This window comes from Lonchura striata, chromosome 7 (assembly GCF_046129695.1).
Source record: "Lonchura striata isolate bLonStr1 chromosome 7, bLonStr1.mat, whole genome shotgun sequence".
Classification (NCBI taxonomy): Eukaryota; Metazoa; Chordata; class Aves; order Passeriformes; family Estrildidae; genus Lonchura; species Lonchura striata.
Genome location: NC_134609.1, coordinates 6,391,155 through 6,412,142, shown reverse-complemented (window position 1 = coordinate 6,412,142; position 20,988 = coordinate 6,391,155). Strand labels below are relative to the sequence as shown.

Below are 20,988 nucleotides of genomic sequence, written 5' to 3'. Positions count from 1 at the left end.
GCTGCAAGATGGCGCCGGCGCGCCTCACCCCGTCGCCATGGCGACCCGCAAAGCAGCGCGGCCGGGCGGCACTCGGCGGCGCTTTACGGCGGCGCTTTGCGGCAGCCGTTGGCGGCGGCGAGGGCGGCGGGCGCGGGGCCGCCATGGAGGGCGGCGGGAACTCCAAGGGCACCGGGCTCGGCGGCCTCTTCGGCGCCGGCGGGCTCGGCTACTCGCACGCCGACCTGGCCGGGGTGCCGCGTGAGTACGGGGGCAGCCGGCGGGACCGGCCCAGGGGGCAGCGTCCGCGCCCGGCCGCTGCGGGGCCGGGTGGCCGGGAGCGAGAGCGGCGGCGGTGCCGGGAGTCCCGGGGCTCCGCTCGGGAAGCCGGGCCCGAGCGCCGGTCCCAGCGCCGGCCCCTCCCGGCGGTGGGCGCGGGTGCCGGGCCTCGCCGGGCCCCGTGTGGCACGGGGGCCGCGTTCTGCCCGTTCCGTTCCGCTTCCTGCCGGGGCAGCTCCCGCCGGGGCCGCCTGTTCGGAACCGCGCAGCCCCACGGCACAGTTTCCCCTCCTGCCGCGCACTAAATCTGCCCTTTTCTACCTTACGGGATGTGAATTGTTGGCGTTAAAGTGTTCTCTGTTTTTTCCTTTTAGTAACTGGGATGAGCCCTTTGTCACCGTATTTAAACTTGGACCCCAAGTACCTAGTACAGGTGAGAAGGAGGCGTGTATTTATTGTGCTGAACTCGATTTCAAGGTTTGCATGATTACATGAGCACCTCAAATCTCCTGCGGTGCTGGGCACTGTGCACTGAAGTCTTGAACTGAAAAACAGTGGAAAGCAACCATTTTTTCAGTATTGTCCCTAATAAATCCTGAAGTGCTGTGACATCTAGAAGAAAACGAGCACTGATGATGCAGAGAGTAGGTAGGGCTGTTGTGTCAATCCAAGCCTGCTGCTGTTGGAAAGAGATCTCCCTCCCTGCCTTAAGGCAGACAGCCCAACACCACCTCAAACAAGTTCTGGCACTGCTCACACCTCCACTGAGCCCCTTCAGTCAGTAAGACCAGCCAGAATCTCTCCCCTCTTTTCATGGATGAGTTTTCTGAACTGTGATGAGTTGGATCAGTTTACTGGGGTGTTCAGCCAAGCTCCAGCCCTGATAACAGGTTTTGCCATCACAGCAGCTGCACATTTCACATCACTGTCCTTATGTCATTACTCAGCTGGAGGGAGACCATTGTGAAGTAAAACTTCCCATTTTGTAGAATAATGTAGCTGTCACACATGCACATCTTAAGATCAGTTAATATAAAACAAGGCCATCATAAGGAAAAAAAATATTTTATGTTTTCCATTTTCATAAATATTATCTGTAGCTGAAAATGTTACAGTTAATCCAATTATGATGCATGTCAATTACTTTATTTAGTTAGTATTTTTCTCCATATATGGCTTATAGTATCTGAGAACATGCAGTTTTCTAGAATTAGCACTTAAAGGTCAACAGTTGCATAGTGTCTGCTAACCTCTGTGCCTCTTTTCATGGTCCCCTGGGTCACTGTTTCTCTTGTAAGTGGAAGCTGTGCATGCAGTTCTGGGGCCTAGAAGCTGTTGTAGTCTGGATTACAATGTAGCATTCCCAGAAGGATAGAGCACCATGGCTGTGTCTCTGGTGGAAGTGGATTCAGTACTGTGGCTGCTGTTGAGTGGTCAGAAAGAATCTGAGATTATTTATAGACTTTCTCCAAAACCACCCTCATAAGTGGTTTTGTTTAGTTAGCAGTTTATCTGAGAATGTGTTGGTGTTAAAAACGGTACAGCAGGGATTTTGGAACAAAGTGTGTGTACTAAGAGACTTTTAGAAACAAAAGAGAAGTTTGCTTTAAATGTAGAGGTGTTGGCATTAGTGTCATGAAACAGTTCTAAAAATACCTATTGATGTAACACTAGAGGCTGCAGTCTGTGTTGTAACACTTCACTGCACTTCATGTTTAGCACTGGCGTGTTGAAGTAATAGCAAAGTGCATTGAAATAAAAGGGAATTCCATTCTTTAACCTGATCAAGTTGCTCATACAAGCTGTGAGGTCTCCTTCCTTAGAGAATCACAAGACATGGGAATGGCTCTGAGTGCCCAGCACTGACTGACCCTTCTTTTAGAAATGAGGGTTGCACTAAACAGTCTCCACAGCTTCCTAGGGCTCCAAATACTGAAGGAAAAAGACACAGGTAATATTTCAGAATATAAGAGGTCTTCCCATAATAACAAATGGCACACTCATTACTTTAAGCCCCCATTTTTGGTTGGTCTGTGAATGCAGGCATGGAACAAGCTGTTTTCTGCCTGCAGCAGGTAACGGGTGTTACAAATTTGCATGTCAGCCTTTGGCAGAAGCTTAGAGGATGGGCTTTTGAAGTTGCCTCTAGAAACTTAGATGTTACCTGGACAAGGATTGCTTCATCTTGACTTTGGGGACAGTAGTGAAAACTGTTAGAAACTGCTGACTTGTGTGAACACTGGATTTGTCCAACTATCTAGTTACAAAGAAGATAGAAACCATATTGTAGGTTCATTTTATTGATAGCAGTATTCACAATTTTAGGAACTATTTTTTCTATATTGCCATTCACATTCAGTGTCAAGTGTGGGCCAGTAAAACTTCTTAGAATGTATTTCCTTGGGCCTCCAGCTGTTGGAGTCATGCATCAGTTAGGTAGGGGTGGATAATACTGTGGCTGGAAAGCACAGAAGCTTAAAAGAGCTCTGCTGCTTTAGCACCTTATCAACAACAGGTATCTTCAGTGTCTCCTACTGAAGAAGTGCCTTGGTAGACCTTACCTCTACACATATGCCAGTTTCTCTAGCTTTTGAGACCACTGATTTGCAAGAACACAAGCCTATCCCTGTGGGAAAAAGATGGACAAGTGAAAAATTAACCAAGCTCACAGATTTCATCATTAGTTGTGAGTGTATTCCTTGTGTTTTTCACATGCTTAAAATAGGTCACTTGTTTCAGTGCAAGGAAATACTAAACAAAAACTGCCTTTTATGAAAAGAGGTATCAGAGTAGTGGGAAACTAATGCATTATTGTATCAGACTGGGTTGCTCAGTGAGGAAACAGTGCTGTGTAATCAGACAACAGGAATGTTTTTAGAAGGCTTGTGTTGCCTGCTGCAAGATGTAATTAGTAATTGAGCAAATAGTCATTAAAAACAAAAACAACCAACAACCCACACAGTATGAGTTCCTTGGCTGACTGCTGTAATTTATAAAAAGTTAGCACAGCGAGGGGGAGAAGAAGCATTCCATAAATGGAACTTTTTACAGTCCTTTTTCATGCTTAATACAGTATATTCCATCTCTGTGCTACTGTAGGCAAGGATTTTCCAAAAATATATATCTATGTTTAGAGTTTATTGCATGGATTAAAGAAAAAATTAATATTGCTTACATTTTGAACTAGACTTGGAAAATACAAAAGCATTTGTTTTTGTTTTCCCCCAGGATACAGATGAGTTTATCTTGCCCACAGGAGCCAACAAAACTCGAGGCAGATTTGAGCTGGCCTTTTTTACCATTGGAGGATGTTGTATGACAGGTAGGTGGTTGTGATTTTCACTTTTCCCAGCTGTCCAGGTAACACCTATGCACTACAGTGATGGATGAGATTGTAAATGTCTTGTTCTGCAAGACATTGTCTGTTCTAGTCTTAAGTAAAGAGATACTTGATTTTAGTTTATACACTGAATTCTGTTCTCAGTATTTGCTGCTAGTATTGTTTATTCTTTTTCTTCTTAAAAAGTAATAACTGATATTATTCCAACTAGGGGCTGCATTTGGTGCACTGAATGGTTTGAGACTTGGCTTGAAGGAAACACAGAATATGGCATGGTCAAAACCTAGAAATGTACAGTAAGTGTTCCATCTAAAAAAAATTGTACTTCTTAGTGAAGGAGTTATTTCTTCCACTTTATACAAGGTTAGATCTGAATATACTGCAAAAATAAATGGTTTGGGTTTCTTTTTTTCTTTAGTGGGGACAAATGGGAGTCAGTATTTTGTCTTGACCAAGTTATTACATGTTGTTAATTACAGTAATGTTAAGTTCAACCTTTTTGCTTTTTTAATTAGTCACAAAACAGGTGTGTCCTGTGACTTACCTTAAATATTTGAGAAATAATTACCACTTTGATGTTTACTAAAAATCTACTTCATAGTCAAAGCAATTTTTACATGTAGAAATATTCCCAGAAGCAGTAGTGTGTACTTTCAGCTCTTTTTTTTGCTGTAATTTATCTGAGCACAAGTCTCCCTTCTTTCCCAAGCTTTTCCCAAGCAGGAAAAGATTCAAATGCAGAGCTGGGCCTGCCTGGATTTGCATTAGGGATGACATTGGTGCATGCTGCTGAGCAGGCATTGCAGAGGCGAGCTGTTCTGGGTTATGGCATCCAGGAGCACCCATGACAGTGCTGTGTTTTTGCCTTACCTGATTGTTTGAAAGAACGCAGCAAAGACAGGAATATTTGTTTCAACAGGATGCCTCTTCTTAAAATAATGGCAGCTTAGACATAGTTGTAGGGAAACCTAAGTGAAAGAGACATTGGGGACCAGAGGAACAGAATAACTGGGGGAAAGCATAGGAAATTTTCACTCCCGGAATACTTTGGAACAAGGGAATTTTAGAAGAGTAATTTAATATTTCCTGGTACAGTTTATATTGGAATTGCTCCTTTATAAATTGTTTCTATATTCATCCCCTTCTTTATCAAAATATTCACCACTATAATTATGAGTATTTCATTATGCTCTAGATGAAGAGAATTGTATTTTAGGGTTTGGAATGAGCAGAGATGGAGAAAGCTGTGATGTAAAGCGCAAACCTTGGCAGGTCAAGCCCAGGAGGTGGCAGTCAGTGCACATGCTGCTCCTATCCTAGCTCTCCAAGGCAAAGGTCTGCTAAAGGTCATCACCTTCCAACAGTGCATTAAGATCTGTTTTTCCCCCATCAGGTGCAGAGAACAGACTTTCTTAGCTAGATTTTGTCCAAATTTATCCTTAATGTACACAGATTTATTTCTTAATGAATTTTAATTTTGATGTTACTCACCTGTCATCACATACCTCACAGTATGCCATGGTTGTTAGAATTACTGATTCTCTTATCAATTCAGAATAAATATAAGGTTAAAAGGTGGGGGTTGTAATTAAGGAGAGGATGTCAATATCCTAGCTTCTTAGATTTTTTTTTCCTCTTGTTTCAAAATGAAATGTTCAATTACTGTTTAGTTCATTGTCTAACCATATTCAGTAAGACCTGTGTCCTAATGAAAATTACAATAAAAGAAAAAACAACAGAAAATTAAAGCAGATGGAACATAAAGCAATGAAAGTGTCAGACATTAAATGCTGAACTAAGATCCAGTGGTAGTCAGCTGTCCAGAGCAATACCATGCCTGTGATAGTGTTACACTGCTGGGAGATAAAGATCGGTCATTTCTTCTGGCTGCTGTTGTCACCGTTCTGGGGACAGCTGGTACCAGCAAGAAGTGGCATTGTGCTTCCCTGAGAGTGCACTAAAGATTCTCTTTTCCTCTTTGGTGCTAGTCTGGAAGCCTACACACAGACACACCTCTTGGCCTTGTGCTGGGTGGGCAGGTGGGATTGTAAGGGACTGTCTCTTCCCTTCCTGACTTACTGCAGTCCAGACTTGCTTTTTTGCCCACACCATTTGCTCAGGCATCCCTACACTCCCTGATACATGGTCTTGCAGAGGAGCACTGGATTTTTCTTGGAGATTTTTACCCAGCTAAGTCTGCATAAGTGTGTCAGTTATTCCTGGAGCTGTGTGTAGTCGCCATGTAAGGAAGGACAACTCGGTTAGAAAGTCATTTGAAGGGAAGAGATTTGAATCTTGGAGAGGGTCAAGTTTGCCTTGAAAAGAGAAAAAGATTTTCTTAAGTCTTGATAGGACTGAATATTTGCTTTCAAAAGCTTTTAGTTCATCATTGCAGTTTTGTTAACCACATATATAGTGTAAACACACAAGCCCTACTGTCATAAACACTGCCCTGATGTAAACACAGAGTGCTAAAGGTTTTCATATCTCTTTAATTCCTTTACAGAATTCTAAATATGGTGACACGGCAAGGAGCGTTATGGGCAAACACTCTGGGATCACTGGGTAAATAAAGTCATTCCTTCACAGGGAAAGAAACTTACAGATGTAATTGTTAAGAAAATGTATTTGTGTATTATCTGAATGAGAGTGTTCTCTAAATTTTCATTATTAAATCCATCAGGAAAAAGAGCAATTTTTTTTTCCTTTGAGGGCTTGAGGGTATTTCAGTAGACATGAAAATGGAAATTAAAGGCTAAAATAGGATTTGCAACATAAGGAGCCAAAAGCCTTTGAGTAAAAGCCAAATTTTTTACTATGTTACAAACAAACTCTAGCTATATCAGAAATAACTAGAAATTACAGATAATGTTTACTTGTTAATTAATTCCAATTAAATTAAAACTTAAGGCAAAAAATATAATTTAATAGTTCTGAAATAACTTTAATAACCTACACTGAGACTGTGGTCTCATGTGATCAACTGTCTAATGTTTATGTGAAGAAGAAATGTAGTAGTCAGTACAAAGATTCATTCTTTAAATGATGGTACATTAGCAAGAAAAATCACACATGATACCACTGACTCTAAACCTAAATGTTGTTTATAACTAATGTGAGTTAGAAAAAAAGAGAGAAGAAAATGACCAATAGCCTGATGTATGAGAAAAAAACTTCTATAAACTCAGATTTGGGTGGGAGGGGGCTGTAAAATAAAATCACATAAATTGCCTCAGAAAAACTAAGATTATTTCATAAAAGTCAGTGAAGCAACTAATGCCCTAGAAATTACAATTTTTTTTTTTACCTTCCCCAGTCTTCCATAATCTTAAAAAATGAAAACTGATGCAGTAACTTTAAAAGGAGAAATCCAAAATTGATTTAATTATTTTGAAGAAAAATAATGATGGAACTTGTTGTCCTACAAAGTTGTAGTTGAAGTTAGCAATATTTAAATCAGAGACTACATTATGTTTTAACCCAGTCTACATCTTTTTGACTTTTGAGAAATGCATCAAAGTATAGGCTAAGTTGCATGCATGACATTTATTTCAGTCTTATTTTTGAAGAGCAGATTTAATTTAGGCAGTAGCATTTGAGGCATTGTATAGAGGTCACAGTTAGAGGGAGGATTCTGAACTGCAGCAAGAAAGGCACTTTTTCTATAAGAAATGCATGTTGCCTGCTGAATTTTATTGGGCCTTTTTTTTTTTTTTTGTTCCAAGTCTAACAAAAACATGTCTGAAAACTGAGATGCAGGCACACTGCAGTTCAAGGTTTCAGTTTAAGTGACACATTAACAGGTTTTTTCAGCTGTGTTTGAAGAAAGATTACTCAAGAAAATGTTTGTGCATTCCAGCAACAAATTGTCATTTTTCTTACAAAATATGGCCTCCAAAATCACAGGGTTAAGCAGAACTTTATATTCAGGATTCTAGTAGACCTCTGTCTTGTCCTAGCTACCAGAGAAATTCTTTTCAAGGAACTGAATTATTTTTGCATCTTACTTCACCTGTGCAGCCTTTCTGTATCTCAGAGATTCTTTTTGTCACTACTGACAATTTTTCTCATTTTGTTCCTGAACAGAGAGGCAACATCTGTGTGGAACTGTTTTAAAAAACTGTGTTGAATTCAGCTTTTCCTTCCCTTATTGTTAATCTACTTGCTGCTAAGGCAAACTGAAATACCCTTGCCTGTGCTGAATGGGGAGCAATGCTGCTGTTAACTCATTGACATTATTATGGTTGCTTATGAAGGATTTACTGGAAGGAAATATTTAAAATTCTTGGAGGGCAAGGAATTAATTAAATGGCATTGTCTTTATAGTTTCAAAATGATGACATACTCCACTGTTCTTTGCCAACATGAAATATGAGCATATCATGAGGCATGAGGATAGGGTGGGGGGGCTTTTCCTTTCATCAAAAAAGCCCATGCATTTCTCTTTCTAGTCCTTTCCAGGACAGTCCCTATAGTTATCCCAAAGCAAAAGCCCCTCTGGGCATAAAGATTTCATGCACAAGCAGAGGTGAAACAGCTATAAATGTCAAATCCTAAGCATTCTAGTAGTAATTTTTCAAAGAAACATAGCCCATTGTTCTCCAGCTCTTGGTAGCCTGATCTGAATGCTGAACTTAACTCACATTTCATCACTGTCACACGTGGGCAGCAATTTTCTCAACCTAGAAAATGCTGGGTTTAGTTTCATGTCATCCACAGAGGACTGTATGAAACTGCCAGTACAAATGTAAACACTGAATTTTCAAACAAATTCAAACTAGCAAAATAGGCTTAAACTTCAGTCAGTGCTTTATAACACGTATTGTCATGAAGAATGCTACTTTATAACCAAACTATAGCTCGAGAAAGAAGAAATAGCTATATGGGAGGAGATTTGGAAAAGAAACACCAAAGATGGGATTTTGCAGAGGATTCCCTTCAAAGGGAAAGCAGAAAATCTGTTCTTCAGAAGCATAATCTAAATAGCTACACCAAGCCTGGATTCTAAGCTTTGGGCCTCAGATCATGTAAAGTTATTTAATTTTTTTCCCCCCCCCCCAGCTCTACTTTACAGTGCATTTGGAGTCATCATTGAAAAAACACGAGGTGCAGAAGATGATCTGAACACCATAGCTGCTGGAACCTTGACAGGAATGCTATACAAAAGCACTGGTAGAGTAGCAAAATATATTTCTCCTTTTCCCTCTTATGTGCTTATCCTAGTTATTAAGATTCTCATTACTTTTACTAAATACTGTCCTGCTCCCAAAATTGACAGTGTAAAAATGGCTCTTAGCTCAATGTCCCCTAACCCACAATGCTTTTCACCCAGCTAAAGCTACCTAAGGAAAACTTGCACAAAAAAAACAATCCAGCTGAATTAAATTTGGTTCTTTGCAATTGTACAGGACTAATAGTAACCATGAGAACCAAATTATGACTGGTGTACATATATACTGAAGAAACAGTCATTTATTTCCTCAGACACATGTTGAGGTTGTGTAAAATACATACTCACCTCATTCCTAGTCATGTTTTCAGCAATAGCAGGAATAAATCTATTGTTTTTGAAATCCATGAATGGATGCAGGCAAATGGGAACTACCTTCCAAAGTGAATAGGGACAGGGAAGGAAAACACAGAACACAGAGCTTGATTGCATGAAAATGAAACTTAATACAAGTGTTCCATGTGACAGTAATTCACATGATAGTGGTACCTGGAGCTGAAAATACCCTACACACAGAGAAATTGATGTATTTATGAAAATATTAGTTAGGTTTTCATGAAACTGTTGTCTTGGGGTAGGATTCTAGTCTTTGAGTAGTGGTCAAAACCAACAAAAAAGGTTATTTGAAAACAGCATAGATTTAAGGTTAGAATGCTGGTGCAAACTGAATTGCTTGCAGGAGAGGGTCTGATTTTCATCAGCAAAATGGCTGTCAACACATGTTCCAAGCTTAACAGTTGGAGGTATCTTTTTTAGAGGATTGCTGGGTACCAGAGATTGACATGGAAAAAAGTTTTATGTTTAAGTTACTCAGTAAATGTTTGGCTGCATGACTCACCTGCATTTTATGGAGGAGATAATGCAAGGATTAACCTATGTACTTTTGCATATCTGAGCCTCAGTGTCTTAACAGTGTTCCTGAAGGCCTGCTTTTTGTGGGGGCAAAACAGTTTGAGTAACTCTTTTCCTGATGGCTTAGACTACCTGAAGCCACAAATAATTGGCTGGAGCAGCCTTCATTAATATGAGACTCTTAACTTTGCAAGGGCACATAGCTCTCCTGTAATCCATTTCTTCCTTGGGATTTTTCATGAGTGATATGACAGGTTACCAAGAACAGCTGGAAAGGATAGCATATAGAAGCCAAATATTTTCTGTAGGAGTTTATTAATAAGGAGAATTGTCATCTAATACTTCAGCAGAAGGATCCCCCTTACCTTCCAGAAATATAGAGCTGGCATTATGTGTAATATTTTTTTGGCACAGTGCAACCATGGATAACTACTCCCAGTCACATGCAGAGTCATCTGACACTACTAAGGTTTTTATTACCAGAGCACAGTGGGACATTTGTTTTGTAACACAAGATTTACAGAGCTAATGGCAGTCCTGATAAAGGCAAATTAAGTCAGTAAATCTCTGTTTATTACAATATTGTATTTAAAGTGTGTGTTGTGCATATGACCCATAGTGCTGAGAAACTGCTGCCTCTCCTGTCACCTTATGCCACAGCACCGTTTCTTATTCTGTATGGTAAAACTTACAAGTTCTGCCTTTGCATTGTATCAGTGTATAAATTTACCTTATATATTTACCTTAAAATTTACCTAATTTTTTTATTTATTTTCCATAAATAAAAAAATTATGTAAATAAAACACTTATTTACATCAGTGTAAATATTTACCTTATATTTAAACCATGCAAAATCAGCACACATCTGACACATCAAGACTGTAATAATTACCTGTGCTACATGGAATGCCATGACACATTGTCATTAAGAAAAGGAAAGTGTAAAAGCTGTCAAGGACACTGAGTTATAACTCCATATTTTAATGTCAGCTGGAAGCTCACACAAACATACCATTGCAAATTAAGACTGCTCTGTAATCCACAAGGGGTGGATACAGAGTTGCAGGCAGTGTTATTCAAACATTCAGATTTCCCACTTCCATCATTCCTGCTTTGTAAAGAGATCAGGAACATACTTAAGAAATGGGATATTGTGTGGCAGGGCTTTTATTATAACTTCATGCTTAACCACAGCACTGATGGAGGAATCACATCAGAATCTGTTCTGCACTGAAAAACACTCCTGTGTACACTGCAAAACCTAGACTGAATTTCTGAAACCAGTGATTAAGCATCTGATGAGTGGACAGGGGAAAAAAAAAAAAATGGTTGGGAAGACTTTGTGAAGGCTGAGATTAGTTGCCCCAAACCAGTCCCAGTTTTCACAATTTGTCCTTGTAGAAGTGTTAATCATTACCAAAATGGCAGCAAACAGAACCTGCACATTCTAAAGCCATTGACTGTGAGCAGTTTTGTGTAAAGCTACTTGACACAGCTTGTGTAGGAGAAGGTAAGAGAGGATGGAAAGCTCTGCAAGTGAGGACAGTGGCAATTCATCCCCCTCCCTGCGTTCACTGGCAGTGGCATCAGTCATTGAAACTCCAGTTGAATTGACTGAAGCAGTTCAGTCCCCATTAAAAGTAGGTGACAGCTGGGCTCCATCTCAGCAGTACTGCATGGCTTTGGTCAAAAGACACCTATTGAACAGGGATGGAAAACTTAGGAGTAAACAACTTCTGCTGACCAAAGTGATCTCCAGCTTTCACATTTGTTTAAATTTAATGCCACAATTACTCACTAGATTTTAGCCCAAATGCAGCAATAGCATATTAATTTGTTACACCAGTCTTACAACTTAATGGGAGCAATTTTTTGAGCTCACCACTAAACTTCTACCCAGAACACTGAATTTGGGTAACAGAAGAAAACCCTTTGGGTTCCTCTGCCAGTGGCATATACAATAGAAATGTTAAAGCAACTCAATAAATTACAGTTTTGCTAAAAGGGGGTCTGATATCCTTTATTCTTCAATTTTAGGCAAAGGCAGAAATTAGTATCTGTTATGCTATATTTTTTCTGATAAATGTTACAAAGGACAAACATATCTTTAAAACAAATGTGTAGCCTCCTTGCATGTGCTTTCAACCTCTTTTCTAAACTGACCATCTTTATTTGGCTTTCTTGTCATTGTAGTAGTCATGAAAGTAACAAACTACTGAACAAAAATGATTGTCACTGTGCACTATGTCACTGTTACACCCTCCCACCATGAAAATGCATGGATCCAGTTGTCACAAAGGTACAGCTGGCTGAGGCTCCCACACTCCTCCCCAGGCATGCAGGATTGATCACTCAGGAAGAGATGAACTAGGTGGGACTTTGGTCTGACCCAGTGTGACAGCAATTATTTCTCACTGAAATTCCTGACAGACTTCAGTAAGCAAAAAGGTTAACCAACCTTTGCCTTTTATCTGAGGGTTACACAGGTTGTAGATGTTCTTTCTCTTGGATAATTTTTTTTCCTCTCTTGAGGTTAGGGGTAACAGCAACAAAAGTAAACTAATTCTCAGGACAAACTAAATTCCTTTGTTTACTTTTGTGCAGTAAGAACCTGATCCTAGGTACAGCATCTCATGCTTTGCAACAATAGATGTTATATAATTTGGTAGAGAAAATGGTGTGTCTGAAAAGACAGGAATCACATGCTAGCACTACCTGAAGTTAGTCGTTGTCATTTTAAGACCTCACAACACAACCCTGAAAAATCAATACATTATGAAGTAGGAAGGGCTGAATGTTTTGTTGCCAGCAGTAAAATCTGGCGGGAGCTAAAGATCAGTTTTGTGACATCCAGTGGGTAGCTAAGGGCAGCTGTGTTAGCTGACAGCTTCTTGAGCTATTAAAGCCTGTTCTCTGAGCCCAACCCATGTTTTTCTTTGGGCCAGACAGGGCTGTTTTCTCATTTCTCTTGGCTGGAGAGGGGGAAAGAAGAGCTTTTTGGGGACTGCTCTAGGTACAGGCCTGGGATATCTTACTTTTCTGCAGTATTTGGAAAAAAGTGAAGAACTTGATTGTCACCACTTAAGGGCTGTGAGGCATTTTGGAAATCTAAGAATCCCTTTTAACTTAACAAGTCTATAGAATTATCAATCAAATGATGTTTGGAGAAAGGATTTTTTTTTTTTAATCTGAAATAAGGAAGAGATTAGGACAATGTACAAGCAGCACTACAGATAACAGCTTGTTGAGGCTTTCTTAATTATTGGGGACTGATGTTTAGGAGTATGTGTGGCCACTGAGAGTAATGCTGCCCAGCTCTGCTAGTCAGGAGCAGCAGACTCAGGGCTGCAGGGATTTGCAGATTTTGCAGGTGCCATTTACAGTAGCTGAAGTAGTCTCCTGTCAGTCAGGTGCTGATTCTTTCACTCAGTTGAGAATACAGCAAATTTTAATCATGTTTGCAAAGTAACTTCAACAGCTCTAGTATTTCCAAACCATTAAATTAAATTGTAGATTCTTACTGTTAGTCTCCTAGATTAGCCTTCATACCACAGTAACTACAGGAAATGAACTTGTAATAAGCTTTGTTGTTTCTGTATTCTAAGCACAATACTGCCTTAGCTGCAGCAATATGAAAATGGAAGTTGCTTTTCTGAAATATATCTTGCTTCCAAATAGAAGTTTATCAGTTTCCTCAGTAATTTCTGTATCCACAGACTTTTTCCACTATTTACAAGATTTCATTAAATGAACCCCATGGAGCAGCAGGAGGAAACTCCTGATACTTTTTAATGACATCAGGCCACCCACAGATGTTCAAACAAATGACTGCTTGATGGTTCAGATGGTCTGGTTACTGAGCTTGCATTTGGAGCAAAACTGAGATTGCCTTGTACACTTGAGTTGAGCTCTTTAAATAATTTAAAAATATTTTTGTTCCTGAAGGCCCAGCTGGAAGAGAAGCCGTTTTCATTCAGAGTATTCAAGAAAGATGGAAGACAGAAAACTAATCACAATTTAAAGATTATTCTTCTTTTGTTCAGCGTAACTAGGTCTGAGGTTTTGGTGAAGGTATTTGTAATGCTTGCTATTGGATGGTTCTCGCTTTAAACATTCTAGGAACTATCCCAGAACATTGAAGTAACATTCTGAAAATAGAGACAGTAAGGTTCTAAATGGAAGATTTTGCCCTCATGGTTTTACCTACTGGACAGGAGCAGCTCAGTGCTAGGAGTGGCTCCTGCTGTGCTGAAATGCAGAGCTGTGCTGTTGGAATGCTGTGCCACGGCACAGTGCACTGGAATGTTGAGCTGTTCCATGGCACAGTGTAAGCTGGAACCTACTGAAATACATAGAGCAGGGACAATACTTGGTGAAAGGGTGCAGCAGCAGAAGCCAGAGCTAATTTCCCATTTAGAGAGTGTCAGATGTGTCTTTGGAAACCCACAGCAGTTCTCAGCTCTTGTGCAAAGTGCCTGATCTCAAAATACCTGCTTCTAGAAGTGTCTGTCAGCTGGAACCTTTATCTTACTGGGACATGCAAGATTAGGGGCTTATGGCCATATTTCAGCAGGGCTTGTCAGGGCAGACTTGGTATCAAAGGCTTGCACAGAGTGATTGCAGAGGAGGGGTGGGAACATGTTCTATCATGCAAACACAGCTGGGATGGGAGTGGAGAGTTTATATTTGTTAGCAAGTTAATTTTCTCAGAGGCCTTAAGATTTTCTGCCCAGCAATGGGGGCTGCATTCCAAAGTGCACTATTGTTTGAAGTCTGCCACAGACTTAGACATATTTACTCAAACACAAATCTGACCAGTTAGGGAAAGTTTTCTTTCCCTTTTTAATTTGTAATTACTGTGGGTAGTTCAGAAATCAGGAGCAACTGCTATGAAAAAGAAAGCCAAAAACCCCCCAACATTTTGTAGCAGAAGCATAGTATAGAAAAAGTAGTAAAGGAACACTTCTTGCATGTTTTCTTGGGTATTTTCTCTCCGTCATGCCTATACCAACTGCACAAGTTTAGTATGCTGTTTGTGAAACATCTCCAGCAATATCCCTAAGTTGTCTGCAGGTCTACAGATGGCTTTAGGCCCTGTGGTTGACTTTTGCCAGTGTGTTCAGAGCTGCCATCCTTACCTGGCTGGCTTAGCACATGACAACACCAATATTTGCTGTGGTAGGAGCAGCACATCTAAAGTCCTGATACGTGGATGCTAGAAAACAGCTCAGACCCAAGTTTAAGGTGACACTTTCTTGTACAGCCCTGACTTCACGGAATCCGGAGCCAGGCTTGATCATCCTTCAACTACCTGTTCTTGCATAGGAAGAGTAGGATTTTAAGGGGAAAGGAGAATAATTGAACCCGGAGGGTAAGGAAAGAGCATATAGGGATAGTCGTGTAGTGCATCTCATTCTGTGGGGATGTTCCACTTTCCTTCTACACCTGATGGGCACGAGCCCCTTTTGGGAGTTCCTGCTGTCATCTCTTGAATCCTGATATGTCCAGCAGAAAATTGGGCTTTAATGTTGTATTCATTTACCCCAGCAGCACTGAGGAGTCAGTATTTCTACAGATCATCTCAAATACTTGTTTTGTACAAAGTGTCCTTTAAATTTCACCTGTGGCTTTTTGCCAGACACTGCTTGCACATGGTTAGTTTTGTGTACCCAGCTGCAAGCCCTTCTTATGAAAAGCTTTTTGTGCAACAAATTCAGGATCAATTAACAAACAGGAATATCTACATTTGTTTTCCTAAATGCTGATTTAGGCACATAGATCATATTCAGAAGGGCTTTTCTTAGAGCTGTTGAATTCTCAACATTATAGCAGTGAACTCAGCCTTATACCATAAAAAACCTCTCAAATTGTGACAGCTGGTCTGGCAATGAAGTTTCTAGAAACTATGGCTAGACATGGCTTCTAACACCAAGTCCCACTTCTGCAGCTTCTTGGTTTCATTGCTTGCCTGGGCAGTGCAGGGAGGTTTAACAACTCCGGTGAAACCATTCAACCTTGCAGCACAGGTAACACAGTGTCAATCTAGCTGATGCCGACAGCGTGTTGCCTTACTAAAAGCCCAAGGGCAATTCTGTGAGACATCTTTATGCCCCATAATGGCAAGATAAAAACAAACCAAACACAATCTCTCTGATTACTGAGGTACATTTGTTTTCAGGTTTGAGGAACCCGAACTGCACTGCCAGTTTCTCTAATAAAGCAGGCAGGGGTTTTTTATCTTGCTGTCAGCAAAACTGGCCTTGTTCTATACACTGTACACATTATCTAGCTTGGTTCAGCTGCAATGATAAACATTGCAGAATCAAACTCACTGAAGCTTTCCTAGCACTGAGGGTCATACTCCCAGGTGTTCTGTGCATTTATAGTGCATTCTGGGAGCTCTGCTGAGGCACAGAAGTGTTCTGGTGTTTAGTAAAAGCAACAGAAGTCTCTACTTGTGCCCCTGTACACCCCATTCCTCACATGGCTGGAGTGAATACAGGATGTCACCTGACTCCCAGCTCCAGCCAGGTGCACTACCTGCAGGCAGTAGCCAAACTTGCCCTATATTTCTGCCTTACACTAATTTCTCACCAGCACCTTAACACTTTAATCACCTGTGTGACTCAATTTTTACTATTTCAAGGTGATAATTCTGATTATTAATAAAAGAATAAAGAAAGCTGTTCACTGTACACCATAGTAAATACCTGTCAGTTAATTCCTTTCATCTACTTCCTATTTTTTAGTCAAAATATTTTAAAATTCCAAAGACACAGAAGCAGTGATAGGTTTTGCATGCTAGCCCTAATGAATCTCTGAAACCCAGTGTCATGTCCATATCAGCTGCTGTTCTGTTCACTTATTTCTGTCCTGCCCAGAGCTAATTATCGTGATTGAAAACCTGGAGGAGATTTTGTAATGGGAGGAGAGCATGTCTATCTGTAAAAACAAATGTAATAAGGACAGATAGAATAGATTAAGTAGGACTTGGGAAAAGCCATCTTGGCTTCCAGTACTCTGTAGTGGTTCCCTGAAGCAGTAGTGCTAACACAGTTTGAGAGGAAGTCATTCCAGCAGAATTAGTGTCAGGATCAGGAATGAGTGACCATGAGCCTGGCAACAGGTTTGAGAAGAAGGTAGAAAAAGCACAGGCACTCTTACCAGAGAGATACTCAAGAAAGGACTGTTCATTGAGAGGTCTCTGGAGTTAAAGAGCTTCTTGGAAGCTGCTGTTCACTGACCATTTCCTGACAGTAGCACTAACGAGCTGCAATCTGTTCTGTTTTTTGCAGGTGGAGTGCGTGGGATAGCACGAGGTGGGATCGCAGGCCTGACGCTGACTGGCCTCTACGCCCTGTACAACAACTGGGAGCACATGAAGGGCTCCCTAGCCCGGCAGTCCCTGTGAGCAGGGCAGAGGACACGCTTGCTTAGTCACCAATCAAATCAGTTGTGAGATCTATCTGGTGCCCCTTGCTATTTTATTTACAATTAGTGTGAAACTGCTGGAAGCTGTGCTGGGAGGAACCTCTTGACACCGTGTAGCTGGACTGGCCCTTCCCACCAGCCAGTTGCTGGAGAGGCAGCAATATTTGTTGGACCTGCAAGTGAACAGAGTGGCCACCAAGACAGAGTCTCCCTGCCATGTTCCCCAAGCAGCCCTGGCCAGAGCTGCCAGGCACGCTGGGCCCCCATAGCTGATCCTGCTCGCTGCCAGGTTTGTTGGGTGCCTCTAAGGTCTGTGTCTGTGGAGCATTCCCTGCAGTCCCAGCGCCTCGCCTGGCAGCACAGCCCCAGTAGCCATGGCACAGGCAGGGCTTGCTATTCTGAGAGCACAAGGCAAGCTAGCAAAAGGGACATCATCAGAATAAAAAGGGTGGTACTTACTCAAACCCATTTCTATCCTTTGCTCTTCCTGCTACAAAAGCATTCTGCATCCAGCGACCTTTTTATGGATTCATTTTAAAGGAACAGTGTGATGAAATCCTGGGGGAGTTGGTGGGTGAGGGGAAGTGGACAAGCAGGCTGGACATCTGCTGATGGGTGGCTATGGTAAGGCATACCAGGGCCTGACTTTGCTCCCTTATTTGCTCTAACAAATTGGTTGCTTATGGATGAAATACTGTTGCTGTTGCAGAACAGCTGCCAGTGGATTATCAAAATATTTGGGTGCTCTGATAACCCAGAACTCACTTAGCCAACAATTAGAAACCAAACAGTATAAAGACTGCACTCATTACCTGTTATAGGACTTCTAATTAGCAAGAAACTTTTTGCCTGAAGTACCATATGTAGGTTATTGGCAGAACAAAGACTGTGATGAACCTACTTGTTCTCCAGAGTTAAAATTAAACCATGTACCAAGTATCATTTGCAGATAAATTAAACAGTAAGTTGGGAATTAGTTCAGTAATTAGAGTTATTGTGTAACAACTCACTTCTTCCATACTTAAATAATTAAATAGATTAATTATTGAAGAGGCCTGAAAACAGGGAAGGCAGAAAAAGGGAAAAACAGGAAACTTAGCAGTCAGCAGACAACATAATGCAAACCAAGTTTACATTTGAGTTTTTGCTACTGAAAGAGCTCTTAATAATTACATTACATACACCAAAATAAAAACAACAAAAGTAGTAAAGGAAAGGTAGTAGCTCTTACCTTCAGCCAAGAAGGAATACCACTTTGCTAGGAAGCTTCATTGGTAGCAAATAACCACTGAGATCAGCTTTTTATAGAGCAAGTGCTCCAGCTAAGGAGCCATCACAGGTGAACTCAATTTGCTTTATTTGGCTACCAGGTCAAATTAGTTGCTTTATGCCAGCACTTAACGTGGCATAAAGGAAGCAGGCCCTTTCTCACCCCCCTGTGTCAATGCTGGTTTTGTTAATCCTTATGTTCCACAATTCTGTAGTGCTCTGCATGTTGTTATTGTGGTGTGAGAGCTGGACTTCCTTCCTAGCATGCATTTTTTGAGGGCTGTGCCACCAAAGAAACTGTCCCTCCCCTTCCAGGCTGCAGAGGGGTGCCGTGGGCTTCATCTGCACAGCGCTGTCACATGGGACATCAGGAAAACACGTGCACTTCTGAGCTTTCTCTCCCCACTGGCATCAGTGAGTTCCTCACCTGCATGTTTCCTGGTCACCATTGGTCGGACTTGTGTTCCTGCACTTTTGACCATGCTGGATGAAGGAATGAAAACTGCTTTGGGGGTTGGTGGGGGGGCAGGGGTGGCTTTTTAAATATCAGGAACTCTGCAATGTATCTTAGGTTTTCTTAAGATTTTTCAGGACTAAAATGTGATGCAGGAACTGTCTGCCCTGATTGAAGTGGGTAAACCATGAAGCTTAACAAATGTATTTTCTTCTTCAGGTGCACTGGAGATAATATAGAAACAAGCCTTTCCAAGTTCATAGTTAGCACAACCTAAATGCTAGGATGACTCTTGAACAACTTAGCATGTTATCAGGTCTGCAATTTTCCTGGAACTTAGATTTCCTGGAACTGCTCACTTCAAGGGCAGAGCTGAGAGCATTTTTCTGAAATAGCTGTGTTACAGCTATTCATAATATGTTTGTATATGGAGTAATCTGTAGCTTGAGCTATGAAACACAACCAGCACAGAGGCAGCAGTGAGGGAGACGAATTGTATGATACAATACAGAGAATGTATTTATAATATTCTGTGTCATGACATACTGCATTCATGATTTACTGGAAATCAGTATAAAGTCACTACTTTAAATTGTGACCAAAAATATATCCAAGTCGAGGAGGAATAAAAGGATGTAAAATCAAGTTGAAAACAGAATTTCGCTCAAGTTGGAGCCCTCTCGTGCAGTGTTACATAAATGTGAGCATGGGAGACCTTGACAGTCTTGGAAGAGTGGAGTTTTGGTGCCAGTTGTGGTATCTTTGCTGATAGATCCAAGGCAGCTTTCCATGCTGTGGCACCAAGTGAGGGAGCTGAGACAGCAGGTGTAATGGAAGGGCTTTGAGTCTTGTGAAGCTGGTTCTGCTTAGTCTTTAGAACAGAAAGGCAAATCCACTTACACCATTCCCTGTCAGCAGATGACTTCTCTTATGGTTGGTGGAATTAATTTAAAAATCACTACTTAGGGTGGAAATCTTTGGGCACCCTGAAGCAGAAGCAGCTTCTGAAAACAGGAAGCAGATACATGTTAGGGCAGAAAAACTATCCCATGTTCATAGTCTGTTTCCTGTGATCTAATCTGGGACTTCAAAAGAAGGGGGGGAAATCCTTTTGTATGCTTTAACAGAAGGTTACCCCTGTGCTTAATAAATTCTAGATAGGAAACAAATGTTTTAAGTGGAGCTTTTTGCACTCTGCGAGTATTGGTCTGTGCTGTTCAATGCCAGCCAGTGCAGGGACACCAGAGGGTACCCCAGCCCTTTTTGGTACTTTCCCAGCATGGTTAATACCTGCTCTGTGTTCCTCACAGGAATTTCCCCCTCTGTCAGCTCCCTTCTCTCCCTGGGGGAACAGGTGCCCCACTGACTCCACAGCTGCTCTGAAGACAAGGAGTTGAAAGGGCTGGTGCCCCAGGAGCCTGTGGCGACCCTGCCCTGCTCCAGGGAGGTGTGAGGGAAGGAAGCATTCCTCAGTACAGGACATCAATCTCATAGCTCAGCTATGAACTTTTTGAGAATCCATGAATAACATTCACTTCCTGCTACTCTGTCCTTCTTGGGATAATTTTGAAGTAATTTTTCCCTGTCTTTGAAAGCTAAACATTCAGGATACACATTCAGGAGTTCTGCATGTGACTGCTTCTAACAAAAAACTTCCAGTCCACTTTAAAAAAAAGGTGTGTGTGCACACCCCCACATGAAATTTTAAGGTATCTTGGTTGAAAGGCTGCCAGGCCCAGCTGTAAATATTCTCCTAATGAACAATGAACAGTGCAGGCTGCAGTTAAATACTGGAAAATACTCAGAGGAGGAACCAGTCATGCAGGGAGGCTGATGCTCAAACACCAGGGAGACAGAGAGGAACTCACTTCTAATTGCACAGATGTTCTTCAGCCATGGGAGGAGAGGACCAAATGCCACTGAAATCCATGAATCCTCACTAGGTATTCAAGAGTGCTAAGAAGCAAATGGGTCATTTTGTCCAAGTCTATTTCTTCCAACAGCTGAGCAAAGCCCAGGAGACTGAGACATACCAGCTGTGTGTCCAGGGGGTCACACTGCAAGGCAGTACCTAACACGAGTTTCCCACTGTGTAGGATTGTGCCACTTCCCAGAGTTTCCCTGGTGGCACTGGTGAATTGAACTAAAGCACA

The 20,988-nt window shown here is 41.4% G+C and overlaps 1 protein-coding gene and 1 non-coding gene across 3 annotated transcripts; both read left to right on the top strand.

Moving 5' to 3' along the window:
• The first annotated feature begins 105 nt into the window (after nucleotides 1-105).
• TIMM23 (translocase of inner mitochondrial membrane 23) lies at nucleotides 106-20,004 on the top strand. 2 transcript variants are annotated; one of them, XR_002465901.2, is made up of 8 exons: nucleotides 106-240; nucleotides 633-691; nucleotides 3,487-3,580; nucleotides 3,810-3,894; nucleotides 6,105-6,163; nucleotides 8,660-8,770; nucleotides 16,977-17,401; nucleotides 18,697-20,004. XR_002465901.2 is itself a non-coding variant. In XM_021536161.2 (7 exons), the coding sequence occupies exons 1-7, from the start codon at nucleotides 144-146 to the stop codon at nucleotides 17,090-17,092; spliced, it is 621 nt and encodes a 206-aa protein (XP_021391836.1). In that variant the 5' UTR covers nucleotides 106-143; the 3' UTR covers nucleotides 17,093-17,576. The 2 variants fall into 2 exon arrangements, 1 of the variants encoding a protein (XP_021391836.1); XM_021536161.2 differs by lacking the exon at nucleotides 18,697-20,004 and having other exon boundaries at nucleotides 16,977-17,576.
• LOC116183818 (small nucleolar RNA SNORA74) lies at nucleotides 5,400-5,602 on the top strand. The gene has a single exon (XR_004148515.1). It is a non-coding gene; the product is annotated as a small nucleolar RNA SNORA74 (small nucleolar RNA).
• Nucleotides 20,005-20,988: the final 984 nt, after the last annotated feature.

Coding starts and splice junctions, on each gene's coding strand:
- TIMM23 (XM_021536161.2), top strand. CDS start 144: ATGGAGGGCGGCGGGAACTCCAAGGGCACCGGGCTCGGCGGCCTCTTC. Junction 3,581..3,809: donor TGGAGGATGTTGTATGACAG/GTAGGTGGTTGT, acceptor TATTCCAACTAG/GGGCTGCATTTGGTGCACTG. Junction 6,164..8,659: donor AAACACTCTGGGATCACTGG/GTAAATAAAGTC, acceptor CCCCCCCCCCAG/CTCTACTTTACAGTGCATTT.